This window comes from Mercenaria mercenaria, chromosome 6 (genome assembly GCF_021730395.1).
Source record: "Mercenaria mercenaria strain notata chromosome 6, MADL_Memer_1, whole genome shotgun sequence".
NCBI lineage: Eukaryota > Metazoa > Mollusca > Bivalvia > Venerida > Veneridae > Mercenaria > Mercenaria mercenaria.
In genome coordinates this window covers 48,219,460-48,241,903 of record NC_069366.1, presented here as the reverse complement: position 1 = coordinate 48,241,903, position 22,444 = coordinate 48,219,460, and the positions used below count along the sequence as shown (strand labels likewise).

The following is a 22,444-nucleotide window of genomic DNA, read 5'->3' as shown; positions in this document are numbered from 1 at the left end:
TTCCATGTTCAAGTCCCTGTGACCTTGACCTGTAATGGAGTGACCCTAAAATCACTAGCCGTCATCTATTCTGCATGTCCAATCATCCTAAGAAGTTTCAACATTCTGGGACAAGTGGTTCTCAAGTTATTGATCGGAAATGGTTTTCCATGTTCAGGCTCCTGTGATCTTGACCTTGAACAGTGACCCCAAATTCAATAGGGGTCATCCACTCTGCATGACCAATCATCCTATGAAGTTTCATCATTCTAGGTCAAGTGATTCTCAAGTTATTGATCGGAAATGGTTTTCCATGTTCAGGCCCCTGTGACCTTGACCTTTGATGTAGTGACCCCAAAAACAATAGGGGTCATCTACTCAATAAGCCCTGCCATCTTATGAAGTCTGAAGGTTCTAGGTCAAATGGTTCTCCAGTTATTGATCAGAAATGAAGTGTGACGTACAGAAAGACAGATGGATGGACAGGGCAAAAGCAATGTCTTCGCCAGTGGGGGGAGACATAATTAAAATCAGTCGCAAAATGTGGTCTCTATAGTGTTCACAAGTAATTGTGGATGAACAGACGAAGGGCTATTTCAAATGATACAAATTCAACTTTTGAGAGATAAATTTCATAATTATCACATTTTTAAAATTGCCTGCTGCACAAAATGTGCCCCACTGAAATGAAGACTACATGTAGTAGTATTCAAGATGACTGCGCCCCTCACGATGCCTGCGACACCATCGAGATGCCTACGGCACTTAAATAAAAAGTCGGCAGAACAAGGGGATATGCCTTTTCCTGGACATGTATTATATCTCAGTCGGTCAGATATCATGTCTTAATATAATATACGACAGAAATACACCATTCCTTTTAGCATGAGGTAAAATGACTCGAAATATTCACTGCTTCTGTAATTTTCACGTTACTGTACCTGATGAAAAACGAGCAAAATAACAATATTACATATACAACTACATCCTGCTGCATTTCCCGATTTCTCAAAAGTTTTTACTGTAAAAAGAAAATAACCAAAATCATTCAATTCTACTCACCGTGCCTGTTATATTTGTTTGTTTGTTTGTTTTGGGTTTAACGCCATTTTTCAACAGATTTCAGTCATTAACGTCGGCAGTAAATACACCATTCTGTTCTGTACAGTACAGACTGTTCTCGCAAGTAACTGCCAACTTTCCACACTGAACAGGTGAGGAAAAATGATTCAACAACAATGTTTATCAAATATACGAGAACATACCCTGCTGATCGATCTCAAGACCCTCGATCCGTAAACCGATGCTAACCATGATCTAAGCAGCGGTCCTGTTATATTTGTAAACATCCTGCTCAATGCCTGCGCCGCAGGCAACATTTCATACCCACGAATTATGTTTGTTGAGATTTAATTTATGACTTGGTGCAACCTATAAATCCATGAAAATTAGTGCCTCAAGTGATTTCACAATATGAAAAAATGTTATAATAGCATAAATCAGAACTTCAATTCAAAGATGTGGCAATTTGGTTTCCAAAAGTCCTCATTTTGTCCTTTTAAACAGATTTCGCCCTGTATTCTACTTACTTTGATTAGAATAAGTCCTCAATACATCATCTCTTTCTTGAAACCAAGGTACATTCAAAGCTGGATAGCTTATACACACTCTCTGATTTAACAGACATAAAGCTTTCTTCATATAATCCTCTTTCAGAACCTTGTCTAATAATATACAAAAATATTTCATCAATTTGTGAAACAGAAGAACTGTGGAATAGTCAGAGTTATTTTGTTACAATTTACAATGACTTGTAGATTTTACCAGACTGTATTACACTTGACTCAAGCTCCTTGTGGAATCCAGATCTGACAAAATCCATTTGAGCTAAAACAAGAGCTGTCGGAGGACAGCAACGCTCGACTATTCAACAGCCTTGTCAATTGAATGAATACAAAAGTTGCAAAAAGGGGCATAATTTTGTAAAATGCAAAGTTGAGTTATTGAACCTTTGCACTGCATGTCATATCATGACTGAACAAGTGTGTGAAGTTTCAATCCTTTCACATTAGTGGATACTGAGATACCAGCTTACATATAAAAACTTAACCAAAAACTGCTAAGTCGAAAATGGGGCATAATTTTGTAAAAATGCAAAGTAGAGTTATGGGACCTTCACAGTGCATGTGAGATCATGACAGTGAACAAGTGTGTGAAGTTTCAATCCATTCCCATTAGTGGATACTAAGATACCAGCTTACATACAAAACCTTAACCAAAAATTTCTAAGTCGAAAAAGGGGCATAATTTTGTAAAAAAGCAATATAAAGTTATGGAACCTATGCAATGTAAGTCAGTTTATCACAGTGAATAAGATTGTGAAGTTTCAATCCATTCCAAATAGTGACTACTGAGATACCAGCTTACATACAATACCCTAACCAAATACTGCTAAGTCGAAAAAGGGGCATAATTTTGTAAAAAGGCAAAATAGAGTTATGGAACCTGTGCAATGTAAATCAGTTTATCACAGTGAATAAGTGTGTGAAGTTTCAATCCATTCCCACAAGTGGTTACTAAGATACCAGCTTACATACAAAACCTTAACCAAATCTGGACGCGGATGCAAGAGCGAGTCCAATAGCTCTACTGTTCTATGAATATTCGAGCTAAAAAGGGTACTGTTTTTAACAACCCTATTATATTGCGTGTCTTTATTTTGTTATATTTTTATAACAAACAAGAGCTGTCTCCATAGGATGACACATGCCCCCGATGGCACTTTAAATGAATAGTTATGGCCGATGTTCGAGTTTAGGACCTTTGACCTACGGAGCTGGGTCTTGCGCGCGACACGTCGTCTTACTGTGTCACACATTTATGCGTAGTTATTTTAAAATCCATGCATGAATGACAAAGATATGGACCGGACACGCCCATCAATGCACTATCATGAAAAAAGACCTTTAACATCTAAGTGTGACCTTGACCTTTGAGCTACGGACCTGGGTCTTGCGCATGACACTTCGTCTTACTGTGGTACACATTCATGCCAAGTTATTTGAAAATCCATCCATCGATGACAAAGATATGGACCGGACACGCCCATCAATGCACTATCCCTTAATGTCTAAGTGTGACCTTGACCTTTGAGATACGGACCTGGGTCTTGCACGCGACACGTCATCTTACTGTGGTACACATTCATGCCAAGTTATTTGAAAATCCATCCATCGATGACAAAGATATGGACTGGACACACCCATCAATGCACTATCCCTTAATGTCTAAGTGTGACCTTGACCTTTGAGGTACGGACCTGGGTCTTGCGCGCGACACGTCGTCTTACTGTGGTACACATTCATGCAAAGTTATTTGAAAATCCATCCATCGATGACAAAGATATGGACCGGACACGCCCATCAATGCAATAACCTTTAATGTCTAAGTGTGACCTTGACCCTTGAGCTAAGGACCTGGGTCTTGCGTGCAACACGTCGTCTTACTGTGGTACACATTCATGCCAAGTTATTTGAAAACCCATCCATCGATGACAAAGATATGGACCGGACACGAAAAATGCGGACAGACCGACAGACTGACAGACCGACAGACAGACGGTTCAAAAACTATATGCCTCCCTTCGGGGGCATAAAAATGTTCTCATTTAAACAAGAGACTTAGAGTAAATGTTAGTTAACCAATCAAGCTGAAATAAACTTGAAAAATATGAACAGTCGAAGCAGATGTGCTGTCAAAGACAAAAACAAAAACTAAATGTCCACAGGCAACATGTCAAGCCTGCCAGCTGTCAAAAGGAATTCAGAGTTGCACACAACACTCTGTCTCATTATGGCAAACATTTATGCCAAATAAAAAAGATTGCTCTATATAAGGCGAAGTCACAGCCTGAACAACCTCTAAAATGACTTTTGACCCCTAAGTTAGACCTTGCCCTTTGAGATAGGGACCTGGGGTACTGTGAAATCATTATTATTCGTGGGGAATTAATTTTCGTTGGGTCTGTGGTTCAGCTCAACCATGAAATTAAGTCCCAAAGAACAGATTATGTCCACGACAGGATGTAAATTGTATTCAATGTCGCAAAGAAAAACAGCATAGCCGTCTGATCTAATTTGCAGTTGTGTACATGCAGCAGTACTGACCTGCAGCTTTCGTGTAGTTTACGGAGGCTCCATCAACGATAAACATAGGTATGCGTCAGAACAAAACCGACTATTTCATTCTGATATTAACCCATGGTTTGTTTCAACAATCATGCATGTCAAAGTAAAAGTAGATACTAACAAGAGGGCCATGAAGGCCCTGTATTGCTCACCTGACCTACTGACCTAAAGATCATCAAGATAAACAGTCTGACAAAGTTTCATTAAGATATGGTCATAAATGTGGCCTCTAAGTGTTAACTAGCTTTTCCTTTGATTTGACCCAGTGACCTAGTTTTTGACTCCACATGACCCAGATTCAAACTGGACCTATAGTTCATCAAGATTAACATTTTGACCAAGTTTCATTAAGATATGGTCATAAATGTGGCCTCTAAAGTGTTAACTAGCTTTTCCTTTGATTTGACCCGGTGACCTAGTTTTTGACTCCACATGACCCAGATTCAAACTGGACCTATAGATCATCAAGATTAACATTCTGACTAAGTTTCATGAAGATACAGTCATAAATGTGGCCTCTAGAGTGTTAACAAGCTTTTCCTTTGATTTGAACCGGTGACCTAGTTTTTGACCCCACATGACCCACATTCCATCTTGACCTAAAGATCATCAAGATTAACATTCTCACCAAGATTCATGAAAATACAGTCATAAATGTGGCCTCTAGAGTGTTAACAAGCTTTTCCTTTGATTTGACCTAGTGACATAGTTTTTTACCCCACCTGACCCAGATCTGAAAGTGACCTATAAATCATCAAGATTAACATTCTGACCAAGTTTCATTAAGATATGGTCATAAATGTGGCCTCTACAGTGTTAACTTGCTTTTACTTTGATTTGACCTGGTGACCTAGTTTTTTTATCCCACATGACCCAGGTTCAAACTGGACCTTGAGATCATCAAGATTAACATTCTGACCAGGTTGCATGAAGATACAGTCCTAAATGTGGCCTCTACAGTGTTAACAAGCTTTTCCTTTGATTTGACCTGGTGACCTAGTTTTTGACCCCAGATGACCCGATATCAAACTCATCCAAGATTTTATTGAGGGTAACATTCTGACCAAGTTTCATTAAGATTGGGCCAAAATTGTGACCTCTATAGAGTGTTAACAAGCTTTTCCTTTGATTTGACCTGGTGACCTAGTTTTTGACCCCAGATGACCCAATATCGAACTCATCCAAGATTTTATTGAGAGTAACATTCTGACTAAGTTTCATTTAGATTGGGCCAAAATTGTGACCTCTAGAGTGTTAACAGTCCAATTGTTGACGACGACGGACGACTGACGACGGACGGACGACGACGGACATAGGGCGATCACATGGTGCTAATTGGCTGAACACAATCGACTCTTGTGTATCGGATAATTTGATTCACTTTCACACTTCTCGGGAAAATCTTGCAAGTACCTGAAGTATTCGGAGCTTAAATTATGCTATCGTCGTGTGTTTGTGTACTATTCAACACTCATTTTGACACCGTGCAAATTGCCAACAGCCCTGATAGCAGTAAATAGTGAGTGCGGATATCAAAGAAAAAAAGGCGACTTGCATTTCGCTTTGAGGTTAGATTTGAGCGAAGTTTGAAGTTCCAAAGCGCCTCTTTCAGAATTTTGTAATGTACCAATAATCACTGTATTGGAAATGATATAACTAAGAAAATGAATGGTCATTTCAATGAATTTTATCTAGAAACAAGAAAATTATAGCCATCTTTCGAATCACTTCATAGCCTTGACGTAAAAATAAATATTGATAAAGTCTTCCCACTTCTCCCTAAAGTCTCCCCACTTCTCCCTAAATCAGCTCGAGGGACAAGTGACTAAGTCTCCCAAAAAATTGGACCTAGCGAGACCCCTTTTATGTAATGGTTTATGTAATGATTACTATGGATTTCTATTATGAAAGCTATTTGCGCAAGACTAGGTAAGACAGTTTTGACACTTCTTAATTGGAGCTGACTTTTCATATTGAATATTTCATAGTTTCATTAAGTTTGGCAAATTAGGGGTTGTATAATTATAGATAATGTGGTTGTTAATTGACACATGGTCATTCGTTAATCTCCCGTGGCGCAGATTGCAAATTCGGTAACCATATGTAGTAGCTCTGTTCAACACGTGTAGGTTTCACATGTAAGAACAATATGATATGCTAGATCTATTCCTGTGAAAACTACGAAAAACATTTTTATTTGTGTAGATGCTCCATTTACAAAAGGTGTTCCGTGCTTTCAACTGTACTGAATAAACAATAAAGACAAAATCAAAATACCTGCAATGAGCTGATCCGCTGTTGTTAGATACTCCACACTGAAAATGGCCTTTAGCGCTCTACTCACATCAAGACCTAAGGAACTGCATTGGTTGACAAATTTACAGAAGTTGTCATCTACTGTAAACTCATGATTAATAACTGTCTGCAATAAGTCCTGTAAATCCTTATCATCATCACCCACACTGTATTTACAACCATCTAGAAAATTCACAGTCTCTCTCCAATCTTTAAACATAAAAAATTCTTTATGTTCAAGTGCAAATGTTACAACATTATTCAGAAACATTTTCTTTTGTCCCTCGTTTATTTCAAGTAGGTGCATAATAAATTTACTTCTGCAAACCAGTCTGAAGTCACTCATACTCTGTAGAGGTGATTTAGAAATTTTTTCCAATGCTACAGATTTGATCAGAAAGTCCATCTTATGGTTGACCATTGAAAAGTTTTTTATTAATAAAAACAGATCTAACATATTCCTTCTTCTGTACAATTCTGCTAAAGACATATAGTAAATTCGAAACGAAACGGTGTCGTACAATGACCGATTTTCATTATACAGGAAGTTGTCATCTTTCTGTGAATTCTGAAAGCTTTTCGAAGAAGCAGAATGTAAAATCAGAAAAAACAAATTTGCTGAAGGAAGATACTGGAAGGCAACGTCTTGTTTCGATATTTCGTTCAACATATGAAGAACAGGTAGCTGTAGTGAGTGAAACCTGGGTAGTATCATCAAAACGTACGATGCAAAACTTCCCATCAAGCCATAATAGCTGTTCAAGTATGTTTCCAGCATGGCATTTTGAAAAGCCAGCTCAAACTCTTTGTTCAGATATTTCCCAAAAGTACTCCAGCTTCTGCTATAAAAACGTATAGCTATATGAAATACTTTTTCATTCTGGAAAATTTCTCTTAAGTGTTCGAGGGTTTTCCCAGCAATTAATTCGCTAATGACTGGATCCTGGAGATGGGAATACTCTAGAAATAAGAAAGTTAGAAACAAATTTGGTAAGTCTAACCTTCTGAACTTACTACGTATTGCTGATATAACTTCAGGTTCTAGTTTTGACACTGCTGCATGACCTGGCACTGCCAGAAGCCAGATCAATTCAGGTAAGGTCAGTTCATTTATTCTTTTCTTTAGAAAATATTCAACCCGAGACCTCATATTCATTCTTGTTCTGTAACTGCTTCTAAAAAGTGAAGGTTTTAACTTCATTATTTTTAGTGGAGAAAGTTCCCCTGTTCTTTCCTCAAGTTTCTGGAGGCACAAATCAGACAATGTCTGAATGACATATTTTTTGTGGTTTGGGAGTTCTTTGTGATTAAAAATCCTCAAATGGAATGCAAGTTCACAAGCACAGTTCAAGTCATCCAGACAGTCAGTCTCTAAGCTTGCCTTGTAGATACAACTGTAAAGGGACACTTCATCTGCTCCCTTCAAACCATATTGTAGCTTTTCCGCTAAATACACTAAAGCCTGGAAAGTGTCTACATCTACAGTGTTGCCGTCCATCACCCTCAAACACTGTCTTAACTTTGGTAATACATAAGCTGCTATAACCAAATCTGAATGATTGTGGCTTTTTACAGCATTATATAAATTGACTATATCTATCATAGAATAACCTTCTTCATCACCATTCATTATCCGCATGTAAAATTTTGTCATAACAGGATCTAAATGTGAAACACCCAGATGCGTTAAACATGAAAAACAAGACCCAAATTTATTTTTGGACAGAGACTCTGCATTTTGTTCGAGATATGTAATTAATGTCTGAAATGTAAAGTGACTGTGTATCGTACGAAAAACTTTTCCCTCAACACGCAGCAACGTTAAATTATAGTACATCAAAGCAACACTTCCATAAGGCAAATCTGGATACTGTTCCATGATTTCACCATAAAGTAAAGAGTTCAGGTGCTCAATGCACTTTACAGTATCATCTATAGAGACTGCCTTATTCTCAATCCAAGGTACAATTAAATCCAGGAGATGCTTAGATGATAAGCAGCCATAAATAAGATTACTTAACGTTGCTGTCGATTTTCTTTTTGCATTTTCTTTTTCCTGCAACTTTTCTGCATCACTTTCTAGTAGAGAACTGTTAACTTCAGCTTCTTTTTTTAATCTTTCTTCATCCAATTTTTTCAGCTTTTTCACCTTTGCTTCAAGATCTTTTTCTTTAAAAAAAAATACAGCTAACTTTTTAAAGAATGGATGTGAAGTCTTAAACCGTTTTGCCACTTTCCTATCTACAACATTCTGACTTTTCAAAATTATATGACCAGGATTTTTGTAACCTTTACCATTCTTTAAGTTAAGCAATGTGTGAATGTGCCTGGCGTTATGATCTGCAAATATTCCATGGCGTAAATGACTATGGCTTAGATGACTAAGTCTGAGAAACGATCTCATTTTGCTATAGCTTTTGTACTTCACCTCTGCTGCAACTCCATTACCGACACTATTTTCAGAACTGCGAACTAAACTTTTAACTGAAAGATGTGATTCTGACGCCCAACCTTCACCTTCAGTTTTCCACTGCAAGTCCTTTTGCACTACATACTTGCTATTCTGCTGAAAACAGTGTGACCAGTTTCCCTTCTCTAATTTTTTTTCTCTACCCAACAGCAAATACTTTCCAGGACCATAATTTTTACTGCGTAAAGGCCACTCCCATCCCGATACCTTTCCTTCATTACGCATATGACAGTGCCTGTTTGAAATCTGGATTGAACACCTGCATGTTAATACCCATTCTGAAATCCCTGCAATGACACTCTGTTTGGATACAGTTCTTGAAAACAAGGTTGATGCTTGCCATGTTGATAGCATCCCGAAACTGACTCAACATTTTATAAGGCAGTCAGTTAAGCTCTTATCTGTAAAAATGATCAACTAAGGCAATTAATTAAACTAATATATTCTTGACAAATATCCAGTATACAATTTTTTAATGTTAGGTGAATAATTAGGGCCCTTGATACAGGTTTTCAGGAGCAGAAATTCGACACAATTCTTGATGCTAGTGAATATAATTTTACACATTAATCATCATATGACCATATTTTCATTTAACAGTTCTTTTCTAACTTTATATATTGACACTATAAAAGATAGGACTATATGTAATAACGTAAAACTTTCTATCATTTAAAAGGGGTTTATCTCCATTACCTCTGCACCATTACAAAATTGTCACGATAATATTCACCTTTGTCCAGAAAATACTGTCAAAATTTTCCCCTAGTGGGACCCTTGCCCCATTTTCCCAACATTAAGGTCAAAAGTGCTGTCTCATTGTGATGAAGATGCTTTAAGTTCAGTTGACAAGGACTGATGGTTCGGAATGTCATCCCCAAATACTGTGGAACATTAGTTTTAACTGTCCCTTAAACACCAATGAAGTAACTCTTAAACTATCTTATTAATTTCTGCAAAACTCCAAAAACTGACATTAAATTGTACAAGCAGGCTGACACAAATGTTTGATTCCTTGCCATTTAGTTGTACAAGAAGTAACAAATGTATAATTACTTGACATTTAGTTGTACAAGAAGTAACAGATGTTTTGTTACTTTACATTTAATTGTACAAGAATTAACAACTTGACATTTAGTTGTACAAGAAGTAATAAATGTTTTAATACTTGACATTTAGTTGTACAAGCAGTAAAAGATGTTTTATTACTTGACATTTAGTTGTACAAGAAGTAAAAGATGTTTTATTACTTGACATTTAGTTGTACAAGAAGTAATAAATGTTTTAATACTTGACATTTAGTTGTACAAGAAGAAAAAGATGTTTTATTACTTCATCCTTAGTTGTACAAGAAGTAAAAGATGTTTTATTACTTGAAATTTAGTTGTACAAGCAGTAACAGATGTTTTATTACTTGACATTTAGTTGTACAAGAAGTAACAGACAAGTAAAAGATGTTTTATTACTTGACATTTAGTTGTACAAGAAGTAATAAATGTTTTAATACTTGACATTTAGTTGTACAAGAAGTAAAAGATGTTTTATTACTTCACGTTTAGTTGTACAAGAAGTAAAAGATGTTTTATTACTTGAAATTTAGTTGTACAAGCAGTAACAGATGTTTTATTACTTGACATTTAGTTGTACAAGAAGTAACAGACTTGACATTTAGATGTACAAGAAGTAACAGATGTTTTATTACTTGACATTTAGTTGTACAAGAAGTAACAGATGACTTGACATTTAGTTGTACAAGCAGTAACAGATGTTTTATTACTTGACATTTAGTTGTACAAGAAGTAAAAGATGTTTTATTACTTGACATTTAGTTGTACAAGAAGTAATAAATGTTTTAATACTTGACATTTAGTTGTACAAGAAGTAAAAGATGTTTTATTACTTGAAATTAGTTGTACAAGCAGTAACAGATGTTTTATTACTTGACATTTAGTTGTACAAGCAGCAACAGATGTTTTATTACTTGACATTTAGTTGTACAAGAAGTAAAAGATGTTTTATTACTTGACATTTAGTTGTACAAGAAGTAATAAATGTTTTAATACTTGACATTTAGTTGTACAAGAAGTAAAAGATGTTTTATTACTTGACATTTAGTTGTACAAGAAGTAATAAATGTTTTAATACTTGACATTTAGTTGTACAAGAAGTAAAAGATGTTTTATTACTTGACATTTAGTTGTACAAGAAGTAACAGATGTTTTATTACTTGAAATTTAGTTGTACAAGCAGTAACAGATGTTTTATTACTTGACATTTAGTTGTACAAGAAGTAAGAGACTTGACATTTAGATGTACAAGAAGTAACAGATGTTTTATTACTTGATATTTAATTGTACAAGAAGTAACAGATGTTTTATTTCTTGACATTTAGTTGTACAAGAAATATCAGATGTTCTATTACTTGACATTTAGATGTACAAGATGTAACAGATGTTTTGTTACTTGACATTTAATTGTACAAGAAGTAACAGATGTTTTATTTCTTGACATTTTGTTGTACAAGCAGTAACAGATGTTTTGTTACTTGACATTTAGTTGTACAGGAAGTAACAGGCTTGACATTTAGTTGTACAAGAAATATCAGATGTGTTATTACTTGACATTTAGTTGTACAGGAAGTAACAGACTTGACATTTAGTTGTACAAGAAATATCAGATGTTTTATTACTTGACATTTAGTTGTACAAGAATTAACAACTTGACATTTAGTTGTACAAGAAGTAACATACTTGACATTTAGTTGTACAAGAAGTAACAGACTTGACATTTAATTGTACAAGAAGTAACAGATGTTTTATTTCTTGACATTTAGTTGTACAAGATGTAACAGATGTTTTGTTACTTGACATTTAGTTGTACAAGAATTAACAGCGTGACATTTAGTTGTAAAAGAAGTAACATACTTGACATTTAATTGTACAAGAAGTAACAGATGTTTTATTTCTAAACATTTAGTTGTACAAGATGTAACAGATGTTTTGTTACTTGACATTTAGTTGTACAAGAATTAACAGATGTTTTATTTCTTGACATTTAGTTGTTCAAGCAGTAACAGATGTTTTGTTACTTGACATTTAGTTGTACAAGAATTAACAGATGTTTTGTTTCTTGACATTTAGTTGTTCAAGAAGTAACAGATGTTTTATTACTTGACATTTAGTTGTACAAGAATTAACAACTTGACATTTAGTTGTAAAAGAAGTAACATACTTGACATTTAATTGTACAAGAAGTAACAGATGTTTTATTTCTTGACATTTAGTTGTACAAGAAGTAACAGATGTTTTGTTACTTGACATTTAGTTGTACAAGAAGTAACAGATGTTTTATTACTTGACATTTAGTTGTACAAGCAGTAACAGATGTTTTATTACTTGACATTTAGTTGTACAAGCAGTAACAGATGTTTTATTACTTGACATTTAGTTGTACAAGAAGTAACAGACTTGACATTTAGTTGTACAAGAAGTAACAGACTTGACATTTAGTTTCACAAGAAGTAACAGATGTTTTGTTACTTGACATTTAGTTGTACAAGAAGTAACAGATGTTTTATTACAGGAAGTAACAGATGTTTTATTACTTTACATTTAGTTGTACAGGAAGTAACAGATGTTTTATTACTTGACATTTAGTTGTACAAGCAGTAAAAAATGTTTCATTACTTGAAAGTTAGTTGTACAAGCAGTAATAAATGTTTTAATACTTGACATTTAGTTGTACAGGAAGTAACAGACTTGACATTTAGTTGTACAAGAAGTAACAGACTTGACATTTAGTTGCACAAGAAGTAACAGATGTTTTATTACTTGACATTTAGTTGTACAAGAAGTAACAGATGTTTTATTACTTGACATTTAGTTGTACAGGAAGTAACAGACTTGACATTTAGTTGTACAAGAAGTAACAGACTTGACATTTAGTTGTACAAGAAGTAACAGATGTTTTATTACTTGACATTTAGTTGTACAAGCAGTAACAGATGTTTTATTACTTGACATTTAGTTGTACAGGAAGTAACAGACTTGACATTTAGTTGTACAAGAAGTAACAGACTTGACATTTAGTTGTACAAGAAGTAACAGATGTTTTGTTACTTTACATTTTGTTGTTCAAGCAGTAACAGATGTTTTATTACTTGATATTTAGTTGTACAAGAAGTAACAGATGTTTTGTTATTTGACATTTAGTTGTTCAAGAAGTAACAGATGTTTTGTTACTTGACATTTAGTTGTACAAGAAGTAACAGATGTTTTGTTATTTGACATTTAGTTGTTTAAGAAGTAACAGATGTTTTGTTACTTGACATTTAGTTGTACAAGAAGTAACAGATGTTTTGTTATTTGATATTCAGTTGTTCAAGAAGTAACAGATGTTTTGTTACTTGACATTTAGTTGTTCAAGAAGTAACAGATGTTTTGTTACTGGACATTTAGTTGTACAACAGCATTCCCACTGACTTTTTGAAAAGTGGGTACATGTACCCACATACTTTAGACAAGAGGGCCATGAAGGCCCTGTATCGCTCACCTGACCTACTGACCTAAAGATCATCAAGATTAACATTCTGACCAAGTTTCATCAAGATATGTTCATAAATGTGGCCTCTACAGTGTTAACTAGCTTTTCTTTTGATTTGACCCTGTGACCTAGTTTTTGACCCAACATGACCCAGATTCGAACCTGACCTAAAGATCATCAAGTTTAACATTCTGACTAAGTTTCATGAAGATAAAGTCAAAAATGTGGTCTCTAGAGTGTTAACAAGCTTTTCCTTTGATTTGCCCCCATGACCTAATTCTTGACCAAACATGACCCAGATTCGAACTTGACCTAAAGATCATCAAGTTTAATATTCTGACTCAGTTTCATGAAGATATAGTCATAAATGTGGCCTCTAGAGTGTTAACAAGCTTTTCCTTTGATTTAACCTAGTGCCCTAGTTTTTGACCCCAGCTGACCCAGATTTAAACTTGACCTAAAGAGCATCAAGATAAACATTCTGACCAAGTTTCATTAAGATATGGTCATAAATGTGGCCTCTACAGTGTTAACTAGCTTTTCCTTTGATTTGACCAGGTGACCTAGTTTTTAATTCTACATGACCCAGATTCAAACTGGACCTTAAGATCATCAATATTAACATTCTGACCAAGTTTCATGAAGATACAGTCATAAATGCAGCCTCTACAGTGTTAACAAGCTTTTCCTTTAATTTGACTGGTGACCTAGTTTTTGACCCCAGATGACCCAATATCAAACTCGTCCAAGACTTTTTTAAGGATAACATTCTGACTAAGTTTCATTAAGATTGGGCCAAAATTGTGACCTCTAGAGTGTTAACAAGCTTTTCCCTTTTATTTGACCTGTTGACCTAGTTTTTTGACCCCAGGTGACCCAATATCGAACTCATCCAAGAATTTATTAAGGGTAACCCTTCTGACTAAGTTTCATTAAGATTGGGCCAAAAATGTGACCTCTACAGTGTTAACAAGCTTTTCCTTTGATTTGACCTGGTGACCTAGTTTTTGACCCCAGATGACCCAATATCGAACTCGTCCAAGACTTTATGGAGGGTAACATTCTGACCAAGTTTCATTAAGATTGGGTCAAAATTGTGACCTCTAGAGTGTTAAAAAGCTTTTCCTTTGATTTGACCTGGTGACCTAGTTTTTGACCCCAGATGACCCAATATCGAACTCGTCCAAGATTTTATAAAGGGTAACATTCTGACCAAGTTTCATTAAGATTGGGCCAAAAATGTGACTTCTAGAGTGTTAACAGTCAAATTGTTGACGACGGACGGACGGACGACGACGGACGCCGGACACAGGGTGATCACTAAAGCTCACCTTTGAGCACTTCGTGCTCAGGTGAGCTAAAAATGTGGGTACATGATAAAAAAGTTGGGTACAAACCATACAAATTGAAAAAATGTTCCAACTGAAACACAATTATAAAGAAGTATATGGGAAGTGACACTTTTATTCAGCCTGTGTTAATGACAGTGCTTTGTTTTACACATGCACCATAGGGATACAGCTAAAAGTCACTTCTCCTTATAGAAAAATGGAGAGACTTCTAGTTGAAAAATAGAAATTTATGAACATCATTTCTAACTCAGTATACCCCCCCCCCCCCCACCACACACACCCAGCAAGCTTGTGAAGCAATCTGAAAAGATGGCTATAATTTTCTTGTTTCAATATGGATAAAAACTATTGATGTGACCATTCATTTTCTTAGATAATCATTTTCCATGCAAAGAGTTTTTCTTTATTCCATAGTTCTGAAAAAAAAAAACGATTTCAAAAATTCAAGCAGATGCTGATAAGTACCACCCACCAAGTTTTTATAACATTTTTTTGCTGCTATATCTTGCTGCCAACATTATAGCAACAAAAAAAAATGTTATAAATAAAAACTCGGCGGGTAATACTTATTTAGCATGAACAGTATGGGACTCGAATAAAAATGAAAAATTGCCCGATGAAAGTCAGTCCGCAACCGGTCATTTTGTAAATATTAATAAACAAGCAGCTTACGAGTCTTTCTTTTACAATGGAGACCAAATAATTGTGTAGTGGACGCCAGCTGACCACTTAATTATTCAACAACTTGTTGAAAAAACGTCCAAAATCGTTGTTTTTGCACTCGCACATGTTGACAATTACCAGAAAGTGTCAAAGATGCAACTACGTCGTTAATTGGCTGAATACTATCACGTCTAGTTTTACAAATTATTTGATTCGCTGTCACAGTTCTCGCGAAAATCTCACAAGTACCTGGAGTAGGTGGAGCTTAAATTATTCTATCATCGTCTTGACATGTAGCAAATTGTCAACAGTGTGTATTGCGGTAATTTGCGTGTACGGATTATAAAAAATAATGTCTGATTACTTGAATTTCGGCTCTTTATTGACGAACAATGTATTTTCTGTCAGATTTTTTACGCGTGCATTGTACCCGTGGAATTTTAAAACTTGCGTGCAAGTGACTTTTTATGCGTGAATTACGCGGATTTTTACGTGAATGGGAATACTGTACAAGATGTAACAGATGTTTTGTTACTTGACATTTAGTTGTACAAGAAGTAACAGATGTTTTGTTACGAAGTAACAATTTGATATTTAGTTGTAGAAGAAGCAATAAATGTTTTATTACTTGACATTTTAGTTGTACAAGAAGTAACAGATGTAATCTTCACAACACTGTAACAGTATTTTTTTACCAGAGCCAAGAAACTGAATAAATGTAATACCAGAGATGATTTTATTTTAATCATTGAAAGAAAACCTGATTATTATATTAAATTTGTCTTCAATGTTACGTGACAGTAAATTTATTGAACATGCTATGGAATTCATCATTTTTCAATCTATCATGGTTGCTTTATCAAGTAAGACAAAGGGAGGTAACAATAATTCTATAAACTTGCAATTCTAATTAATTTTGGCATAATATATACTTGTAAATATACAAATCTTTGACAACTTTTAATACAAATGTGCTTATATTCATATCATTCTTTAGGCAAAATATGTTTTTCTATTTAATATACTTATGCTAAAATAATGCTTAGTTGAGCAACCAGGATATGATTTTCAATTCTCAACAGTGAAAATCTGACGTGTATTAAGAACTTGGTGAACACAAGCAGCTGGTTAAGTTTTGAACAAATTAATTCGTTGAACAAAATCTGATTAACACCTTAATCCTTACATTTTACAACAAGAGATCACAGAGTGATCTTGGCACCCACCAATGTGCCATTTTTGAGTGTTCCTAATCTCAAGACTTAATGACTAGCTCAAGGTCAAATTTCATTTCCGTACACAACACTGGGCATGTGGTCCAAATTCGAAAGCTGTAGCTTGAGAAATGTGAAAGTAGGTCACTAGATCAATTTCAAGGACAAAGTTCTTTGTACACAAAACTATGCATGTGCATCAAGTTTGAAGGCTGTAGTTTGAGAAATCTGAAAGTAGGTTACTAGGTCAATCTTAAGGTCAAAGTTTATTTCGGTACACAAAACTATGCAAGTGGTCCAAATCTGAAGGCTGTAGCTTGAGAAATGTGAAAGTTGGTCACTAGGCCAAAATCAAGGTCAAATTACACTTCAGAACACAAATCTATGCATGTGGTCCAAATTTAAAGCCTGTACCTTCAAAAATGTGAACGTAGGTCACTAGGTCAATGTCAAGGTCAAAGTTTGTTTCGGTACACAATCCTACGCATGTGGTCTAAATTTGAAGCCTGTAGCTACAGAAATGTGAAAGTAGGTCACTAGGTCAATCTTAAGGTCAAAGTTCATTTCGGTACACAAAGCTATGCAAGTTGTCCAAATTTGAAGGCTGTAGCTCGAGAAATGTAAAAGTAGGTCACTAGGTCAAAATCAAGGTCGAATTTAATTTCGGAACACAGAACTATGCATATGGTCCAAATTTGAAGCCAGTACCTTCAAAAATGTGAAAGTAGGTCACTAGGTCCATGTAAAGGTCAAGGTTTGTTTCGGTACACAAAACTATGCATGTGGTCCAAAATTGAAGCCTGTACCTTCAAAAATGTGAAAGTAGGTCACTAGGTCAATGCTACATTACAAATGCCAAAGCCCTAGTCTTTGTGGTTTGGACCAGAAGATTTTCATAGTTTTTCCCTATGTAAGTCTATGTAAACCATGTGACCCCCAGGGCGGGGCCATATTTAACCCTAGGGGGATAATTTGAACAATCTTAGTAGAAGACCACAAGATTATGTCACATACAAAATATCAAAGCCCTAGGCCCTGTGGTTTTGAACAAGAGGCTTTTCAAAGTTTTTCCCTATATAAGTCTATATAAACCATGTGACCCCCAGGACGGGGCCATATTAGACCCAAGGGGGGATAATTTGAATCTTCTTGGTAGAGGACCACTAGATGATGCTTCATACCAAATATCAAAGCCCTAGGCTCTGTGGTTTTGGACAAGAAGATTTTCAAAGTTTTTCCCTATATAAATCTATGTAAATTATAGAAATAAACAAAGGGCCATAACTCATTCAAAAATTGTTGAACCAGTCTGATTTTCAGAGGGACACAACTAGGGTACCGATACATCATTCTGACAAAGTTTGGTCAAAATCCCCCTGGTAGTTTCTGAGGAGATGCGATAACGAGAAATTGTTAACGGAAGGACGGACGGACGGAAGGATGACGGACCACGAACGCAGAGTGATTTGAATAGCCCACCATCTGATGATGGTGGGCTAAAAATATCCTTGTTATCTTAGAAATAATGTATGTATGCAGTTACACTACTTGCTGATGTCAATCACTTATTTGAACATCACGTAATAAAGCCTATGTGATGGTAAATGTCCAAATAGCAGTCCTGCCGAATGCAAATTATAATTATATATATATATATATATAATACAAACAGTAAGTTGAATAATATCTTTGATAAGATAACCGTCTGTCGTAAGCATTTCACTTGTATACAGTTGCAACCAGAACTAAAAAACTGCAACATAAACAGGAACAATTATCATACAAAAGCTGAAATGTCTTTACCTTAACATGCCTTAATCTGGCATAACTGAAAAGAACAAGTGCTTTGTCTTAATAGTAACAACATAACTGATCATGTTGAATTCTGTGGAACCACTCGAGGACTGTTTAATGATGGAATAATGGCAGGCACACACTATGAGGTAAACTGAAACATATTTTAGAAAAGTTTAGAATGTTATGGATTGTCATAAAGAAAACAGATGCCAGGGATACATGTCTTTGTAAATTACACAAAAGCATTAAAAGTAGAGATGAAAAACTACATCAACTAAAGGTTACTGATTCAAGAAATCCTGAAAAAATCAGTGAGAAGTTAGCATGTGACTTAAAAAATAAGGTCTGTTGTTATGGAGACTACAGACACTGTAAATATAAACTTTGGAAGGGGCAACAAGGTCACCTTTTACCAGTGAGCGAAAGAAGTGAAAATATACCAACAAAAGACTGCAAAAGCATGCGCAAAGTTAAATAAGAGGGTCATGATGATACTATATCGCTCACCTGTTAAACCTGGCCTTGGGACCATCAAGATAGACATTCTGACCATGTTTCATGAAGATAGGGTCATAAATGTGGCCTCTACAGTGTTAACAAGCTTTTCCTTTGATCTGAGTGGTGACCTAGTTTTTGACCCCACTTGACCCAGTTTCAAACTCTACCTAGGATTCATCAAGATAAACATTCTCACCAAGTTTCATGAAGATAGGGTCATAAATGTAGCCTCAAGAGTGTTAACAAACATAACAAGTTTTGACTGGGTGACCTAGTTCTTGACCCCATATGACCCAGTTTTGAACCTGGCATAGAAATCATCAAGATAAACATTCTGACCACGTTTCATGAAGATAGGGTCATGATTGTGGCCCCTAGGGTGTTAACAAGCTTTTCCTTTGATTTGAGTGGTGACCTAGTTTTTGACCCCACATGACCCATTTTTGAACTTGGCCTAGGAATCATCAAGATAAACATTCTGACCAAGTTTAATGACTATAGGGTCATAAATGTGGCCTCAAGAGTGTTAACAAGCTTTACCTTTGATTTGAGTGATGACCTAGTTTTTGACCACATATGACCCAGTTTTGAACTTGGCATAGAAATCATCAAGATAAACATTCTTACCAAGGTTCATGAAGATAGGATCATAAATGAGGCCTCTGGGGTGTTAACAAGCTTTTCCTTTGATTTGACCTGGTGACCTAGTTTTTGACTCCGCATGACCCAGTTTCGAACTTGGCCTAGAGACATTCTGTGCAAGTTTGTATCAAATCAACGCATAAATGAAACCTCTTTATGGCTAAAAGGGCCAAAATAGAAAATTTTTCCCCTTTCAGGGAAAGTAACTCTAGAACCCATGATGGAATCTAGCCGGTTTTCCAATGGAACCGAGATCTTATTGTGACTTAAGTTGGCTTTAAGTGTGGTTAAAATCAAATGTCAAATGTCACTTTTTTTTTTTACAAATTTTGAAAATAAGAGACCCATCAAATAATTTTAACTGATGTTATTTCAATGTATACTCGACTGGACTACACAGTTTAAAATGAAATATTTGTCATATTATTTGATTTTTTTTTTAAAAATGGACGGCAGTCAGTGCTAGTCGGCGCACGCTCAGTTTTCCTCCTACAAAAAAAGAGGCTTCCTTTTAAATTCATGTAACTTACCCGATATACATCTCACAGGATTAAAATTTATATCGTCGTTAACGGCAACATGTGGCGCGTAATTATGTTGCATTTCAAGTCTTTGACGTCACATATGTTAAAACAGTGATGTAATTTTGACTGTCACTGTCCCGTCACGTCCAAACTTATTCTGCATATTTCTGTTAGGTAATCCCCAATGAAATCCAATGGGAACATTTTCTGGTACATGTATAACGTATTTGTAATGATTACATCTCTGATAATGAATTTATGTTGACATTAAAGCATAAAATTGCCTGGCTGACATTTTTTAATGTAATATTTTGTGTTTTGTTTCTGCAATTTAGTGTCATCGGCAGTCCCCTGTGTATTGAAACCCGTGTCAGGGTAGGAATCTCCTTGCATCTGTTTATACATATTTCTGAAGATTTAAGTCTCTTTTTTAAAATTATGGATTATATTCAACCCATTTGAAGTTTCTTCATGAATATTAATGTTTAATTTATAGGAGCAAGTAAGTTTGACCAGTATTTAATGACTTTTTTTTTATTTTTTAACGTCAGTAAAATGCAGATACAGGTAAGGCTTAGAGGGATTACAACTATGAAATAACAAATAATAAAATAGGAGAGATTGCCATGACGTCCCGCATTAACATCTGTTTATCTGGTGGTGGGCAAAAACAAAGTTTTCCCACTGTTTGTGTATGGGATCGGAATTTTTTTACTTTAATAACTTTTTCGCTCATTTATGGATTTGGCCTAAAAAAAATATTTGTTTCTAGTAATATGCTAAAAACAAAAGGACCATGATGGTCCTGAATCGCTCACCTCTTCCCACATAACCCAGTTTTGAGTATGACGTCGTTTTTTCTATTATTTGACATAGTGACCTAGTTTTTGAGCTCTTGTGACCCAGTTTTGAACTTGACCTAGATATTATCAAGATAAAAATTCTGACCAATTTTCATGAAGATCCATTAAAAAATATGGTCTATAGAGAGGTCACAAGGTTTTTCTATTATTCTGACCAATTTTTATGGAGATCCATTCTCAAGTATGGCCTCTAGAAAGGTCACAAGGTTTTTCTATTTTTAGACCTACTGATCTAGTTTTTGACGGCACATGATCCTGTTTCCAACTTGACCTAGATATCATCAAGATGAACATTCAGACCAACTTTCATACAGATCCCATAAAAAATATGGCCTTTAGAGAGGTCACAAAGGTTTTCTATTATTTGACCTACTGACCTAGTTTCTGAAGGCAAGTGACCCACTTTCAAACTTGACCAGGATATCATCAAGATGAACATTCAGACCAACTTTCATACAGATCCCATGAAAAATATGGCCTCTAGAGAGGTCAAAAGGTTTTTCTATTATTTGAACTACTGACCTAGTTTTTGACGGCACGTGACCCAGTTTGAACATGATTTAGATATCATCAAGGTGAACATTCTGACCAATTTTCATAAAGATCTCATGAAATATATGGCCTCTAGAGAGGTCACAAGGTTTTTCTATTTTTAGACCTACTGACCTAGTTTTTGACCGCACCTGACCCAGTTTCGAACTTGACCTAGATATCATCAAGGTGAACATTCAGACCAACTTTCATACAGATCCCATGAAAAATATGGCCTTTAGAGAGGTCACAAGGTTTTTCTATTATTTGACCTACTGACCTAGTTTTTGACGGCATGTGACACAGTTTCTAACCTGACCTAGATATCATCAAGGAGAACGTTCTGACTAATTTTCATGAAGATCTTGTGAAATATATGGCCTCTAGAGAGGTCACAAGGTTTTTCTATTTTTAGACCTACTGACCTAGTTTTTGAAGGCATGTGACCCAGTTTCGAACTTGACCTAGATATCATCAAGATGAACATTCTGACCAACTTTCATAAAGATCCCATGAACAAGAGGACCATGATGGTCCTGAATCGCTCACCTCTTCCGACATGACCCAGTTTTGAGTATGACTTCGTTTTTTCTATTATTTGACATAGTGACCTAGTTTTTGAGCTCATGTGACCCAGTTTTGAACTTGACCTAGATATTATCAAGATAAAAATTCTGACCAATTTTCATGAAGATCCATTGAAAAATATGGTCTCTAGAGAGGTCACAAGGTTTTTCTATTATTTGACCTATTGTCCTAGTTTTCGAAGGTACGTGACCCTGTTTTGAACTTGATATCATCAAGGTGAACATTCTCACTAATTTTCAAAAATATGGCCTCTAGAGAGGTCACAAGGTTTTTCTATTTTTATACCTACTGGCCTAGTT

The 22,444-nt window shown here is 35.5% G+C and overlaps 1 protein-coding gene across 4 annotated transcripts in view; it reads right to left on the bottom strand.

Annotated features, from left to right (window-relative positions):
• The window catches only part of LOC123548973 (FAST kinase domain-containing protein 1, mitochondrial-like), a 64,244-nt gene that overhangs the window by 31,545 nt on the left and 10,255 nt on the right, over window positions 1-22,444 (bottom strand). For 2 of the 4 annotated variants that reach the window (XM_045336689.2, XM_053545794.1), the window contains exons 2-3: window positions 6,444-9,332; window positions 1,569-1,703 (exon numbers count right to left, since the gene is read on the bottom strand). In XM_045336689.2, the coding sequence (XP_045192624.2) occupies window positions 1,569-1,703; window positions 6,444-9,285 (2,977 nt within the window). In that variant the 5' untranslated portion in view covers window positions 9,286-9,332. The remainder of the gene's footprint in view (window positions 1-1,568; window positions 1,704-6,443; window positions 9,333-22,444) is intronic. The other 2 variants (XM_053545795.1, XM_045336690.2) reach the window with 2 other exon arrangements.